The sequence below is a fragment of the Sinocyclocheilus anshuiensis genome, unplaced genomic scaffold, assembly GCF_001515605.1.
Source record: "Sinocyclocheilus anshuiensis isolate Anshui unplaced genomic scaffold, SAMN03320099.WGS_v1.1 scaffold206, whole genome shotgun sequence".
In the NCBI taxonomy this organism is placed as follows: Eukaryota; Metazoa; Chordata; class Actinopteri; order Cypriniformes; family Cyprinidae; genus Sinocyclocheilus; species Sinocyclocheilus anshuiensis.
Window position 1 is genome coordinate 107,277 of NW_015542358.1, and position 4,089 is coordinate 111,365.

General features: G+C 36.0%; 1 protein-coding gene across 1 annotated transcript in view; it reads right to left on the reverse strand.

Moving 5' to 3' along the window:
• The window catches only part of LOC107691858 (probable E3 ubiquitin-protein ligase HECTD4), a 128,342-nt gene that overhangs the window by 40,183 nt on the left and 84,070 nt on the right, over positions 1-4,089 (reverse strand). The window contains 2 exon segments of the mRNA XM_016490682.1: positions 1,022-1,101; positions 1,211-1,359. Coding sequence (XP_016346168.1) covers positions 1,022-1,101; positions 1,211-1,359 — 229 coding nt within the window.

Sequence of the window (4,089 nt, forward strand, 5' to 3'; positions counted from 1 at the left end):
TTAAGTAAAAATATATTTCTCGTATAGGCCTATTTATCGTTATATATATAGCCTAGCTTTATTATGTTTTTCTCCGCTCGCAGAAGCGCTGCATGTGCGTGATGTTGATATGAAGACCATGTGAATCCTCACGTTCTGTTGTTTGCTGCTTTTTGCACATGTAGCCTAAAATTAATCCCCGGGAAACAAATGTTAGTATTTTTAACGGGTCACAGACACGTATCCTTTCTAATTTAATTCAGTTCTAATTTGAAATAATCTTGTCGGTTAACGGTTAATAATCGGTTAACGAGTGTCGGTTAGGAAAAATAACCGAAATAAACATCCCTAATCAAGATGTGTTTACTTGAGAAGTAAAACGGCATATTATATTAAGACTTGTTTTAATATAATGCATCAAAATTAAGCAGATTTATGATTAAAATAAGAAAAAATATTTGCCAATGGGACAAGAAACAAACTTAATTCAATTTTTTTTATTACTCAATTTTAATACGTCTCACTTCATTTTTTTATATTATGTATTTAGTCCATTTATTTACTTTATTTATTTAGAAAATAAGACTTAATTTGTAATTTTGCTTCAAGCTAATTTATCTTGATTTAATAATGTTTAGATATTTGTAATAGAAAACAAGACATAATTACAGATTAAGAAAAACATTTTTTGCAGAGTATGTGATATTTTATTGTGCACACAACAGCTGAGGAGGTTGAGGCAATTATCAATCAATAATTATAATGCTTCTACACCATCTTAACACTCAACTTCAGCTCTTTAAACACAAATTTCTGATTTAAGACTCGATGTACAATAATGTTAGAGAGCACAATAAGAGCAAACAGAAAGCGTTAGCTACAAGAGAAACAATAGGCAACTCGCCGTCGTGGGAAAGAACAATCCCTTTAAACGTGCTTCAACAGTTTCAAAAGTAGCTTTCCCAACAGTTGGCTTGAACAACGTAATGTGCTTGTAGCTAATGGCTAAATGCTCAAATGAATAAAGTCGGTCCTGTCTCACCAGGAAGTAGAGCCACGTCTAGTCTCACACTCTTCCACTGCAGCAAACTGGAGCCATTATAGTGTACCGCCCTCCCATTACTGAGCGGGAGAGAAACAACAACAAAAAAGAGTTAGGATGGGAAGCAGAGGGGAAGAGAAAGAACAGGTTTAGAGTCCAGTGGACGTGTTAAATGGAGCGGGTCAGTACTTGTGGAATAGACAGGTGCCCACAGGACTGGTCCAAGCGCCGTCTCTCTTCTCGGCCTCCGGGGAGAAACCGAACGACACCACAGGGCCGCTGTCATCCTCCGAGTCTCCGAAAGAAACAACTTCGATCTCCCAGTAAAAGGAAGGAGCCTGGAAACCAGAAAGAGATGGAGAAACTTAGAGATAGATATAGACTACTCCAGGTACTTCTTGACAGCTATAGAAATCTATAGCAAAAATTACGTGAATATTGAGGAAACGATGGATGGTTTTCACGCTAAAATAAAGTAAAAGATCGTTTCTTAAACTAGAGAGGGTGAACATGTTGGTATTCTTGTGGGGGAAAAACATGCATGTTTTCATTTTAAAAAGCTTGTTATCTTTGCTGTTAACCTCACGTTACACTATGGAGGCTCTCTTTTATTATATGTGATTTCTCAGTGTTTGCTAAATGTTCTGTAATTTATTAGTCGGTATATTGTGTGCATGTGGTGTGTGCCATGCCTCGTCTTATTCGTTTTTGTTAATAAATGCTTTGTGAGCTAGTTTGTCATTGTATCTTACTGTTTTATTGTTGTTGTGCTTTTTAATTAAGAATAGCAAAGAATGCATATTTTGTCTTAAAAAGTGAAATATTTATAGATGTATGTAAGCAAATCAGGCAATTATCTTTTCTGGCTTATAACACAGCAAAAGAGGAACTCCCGTTCACAAAATTCAAATCACAAATACTGAAGAAAAACAACGGGTTGAATGTTAACCACTTTCGTTTCCATATAACTATAAACTATGATAAGCTCATCAGCATGCATTGATTAATCCCATGTTGTAGCAAAAAAAATTGCGACCAAATCATGTGACCAACTGAGAAAGTTAGTCGCAAAAGAGCGACCAGTGGGACGAATGAGTCTAGATACAGTCTAGATATGTATAGCCAATTGTAGATATTGCTTAACTATGTTAACTATATTATATACACTGAAAAACGATCAATATCATGCACTTTCACAACAAAATAAATGTTTTTTTTTCTTTATTGAATATTAAAAATAGTTCTCTTTCTCTGGATCAGTGTTTCTACACTGGTGATTCTTTTCAACTAGCTTATTTATTTATACCAAACAAGGCCATAATCATGCCTCGAACATTGGGCGGATCAATTGTTTTGAGGAGAATATAAAGACCAGACCTCTATGGTAATGGTACTTATTTAAAGAAACGAAATAAATAAAAGATTTAAAATGGATTTAGGGGAATAAATTAAAAGAAGAAAAAAGATCAGTAAAAGAACAAGAATAAGAATTTTGGTGAAGTAATCAATCTGAACTACAAATAATATTTTTATTTTAAAATATGCACCCGTTTTATATTAGTTGTATTGTTGAAAACGCAAAACAGAAAATGCTATTGTCGTCACAATCAATTATGCATTACATGAATCACGTAAATGACAGACCTACTTTCAACTCAAAACGGCGGAATTTGACAAAAAAAAAAAAGTTTAGTATAGTAAACTGATAGTAAACTGTAAAGGTAATAGTAAACTGAATAGTGTGCATCACTGGATATTGTTGCTCGTTTACGTCACAGAAGGGGAACGCTACGTTTCAAAAGCCGACTGTTGCTATAGTAACGAACGCAACTTTCATCGCACAAGCTCTTTACTTTCAGTTTTCATTCTTACATTCAGCATTAACAGCAAGCCAAAAGGGGTGAGCTTTCAACTGAACTGAGCCTACATGCATTTTAGACGCTTATATTATGTTCTTGCTAGTGGTTAAACGGATCGTAGTCGATCCGTGATCCGTACGGACCAAGACCCACGGTTCGGCACGCATATGATCCGCGGATTAATTGAAAAATGTAACCATAATAGAGTATAAGTTTATCATTTGTTTGTATTTACACAAGCAAGCGAATTGAAACAATTCCAGAGAGAAAAGGCGAAAGGGAATTCGATTCGTTACTTGCACTCTCTTCTCTGAAGCGCACACGCGTTTCAGACAGCGCGCGAACACCGAACTGAATCCTCTTCTGAATCCTCTGAACAGACACATACACATAAAATTATGACAAAATACCCATCTCGACAACCATTCAGGTAAACGCAGTCAGTTATGTCTCAAGTAGTGCTGAGCGGTATGACCAAAAATTTATATCACGGTATTTTTCAAAATTATACCGGTTTCACGGTACATGACGGTATTTTTTTTTTTATGCATGACCGGGTGTTAACCATATTTTCTACTGATTGAGAGGAAATACTGCAGTATGTTGACTTAGAATGCCCTATTTTACAGTCATGAGTGAATATTGTCAAAAAATACCACACTAAATAGTGACTAAACAACCCCTTGTAATACATGTTAACCAGGAGTCACTCTCATTTATAATCGCGGCATCGTCTGATAAAATCAACATGCATCTACACTAAAGAGCGGCTATGCGGTTGTTTTGGCTATATTACTTTTTTGTCTCATGCAGCGCACTGCCTGCGTCTGAGTAACAAACTAAAAAAAACAACAAACAAAAAAGTGCATGTGATATGAACTACGCTCATTTATAATTCCAAACAATCAGTAAGTGACAGGTGTTTGGAAACGCTGTTTTGTACTAATTTATTGACGAGTCGGCGACCCCTTTCAAACAGTGTCGCGTTCCGAACGTTGTTTAAGCGACATACACCGGTATTGCGGTATTTTAAAAAGTCATATCATCATAAAAATAAACACCGGTATTCGGTATGAACCGGTATACCGCCCAGCACTAGTCTCAAATGAATGAAAACAGCTGAGAAAGAAATGGGATGTGATGTGTATCATTATATCGGATCCGTGCATCAGGTCTTAAAGGGACAGCGGCCTATAAATACTGCTGCTG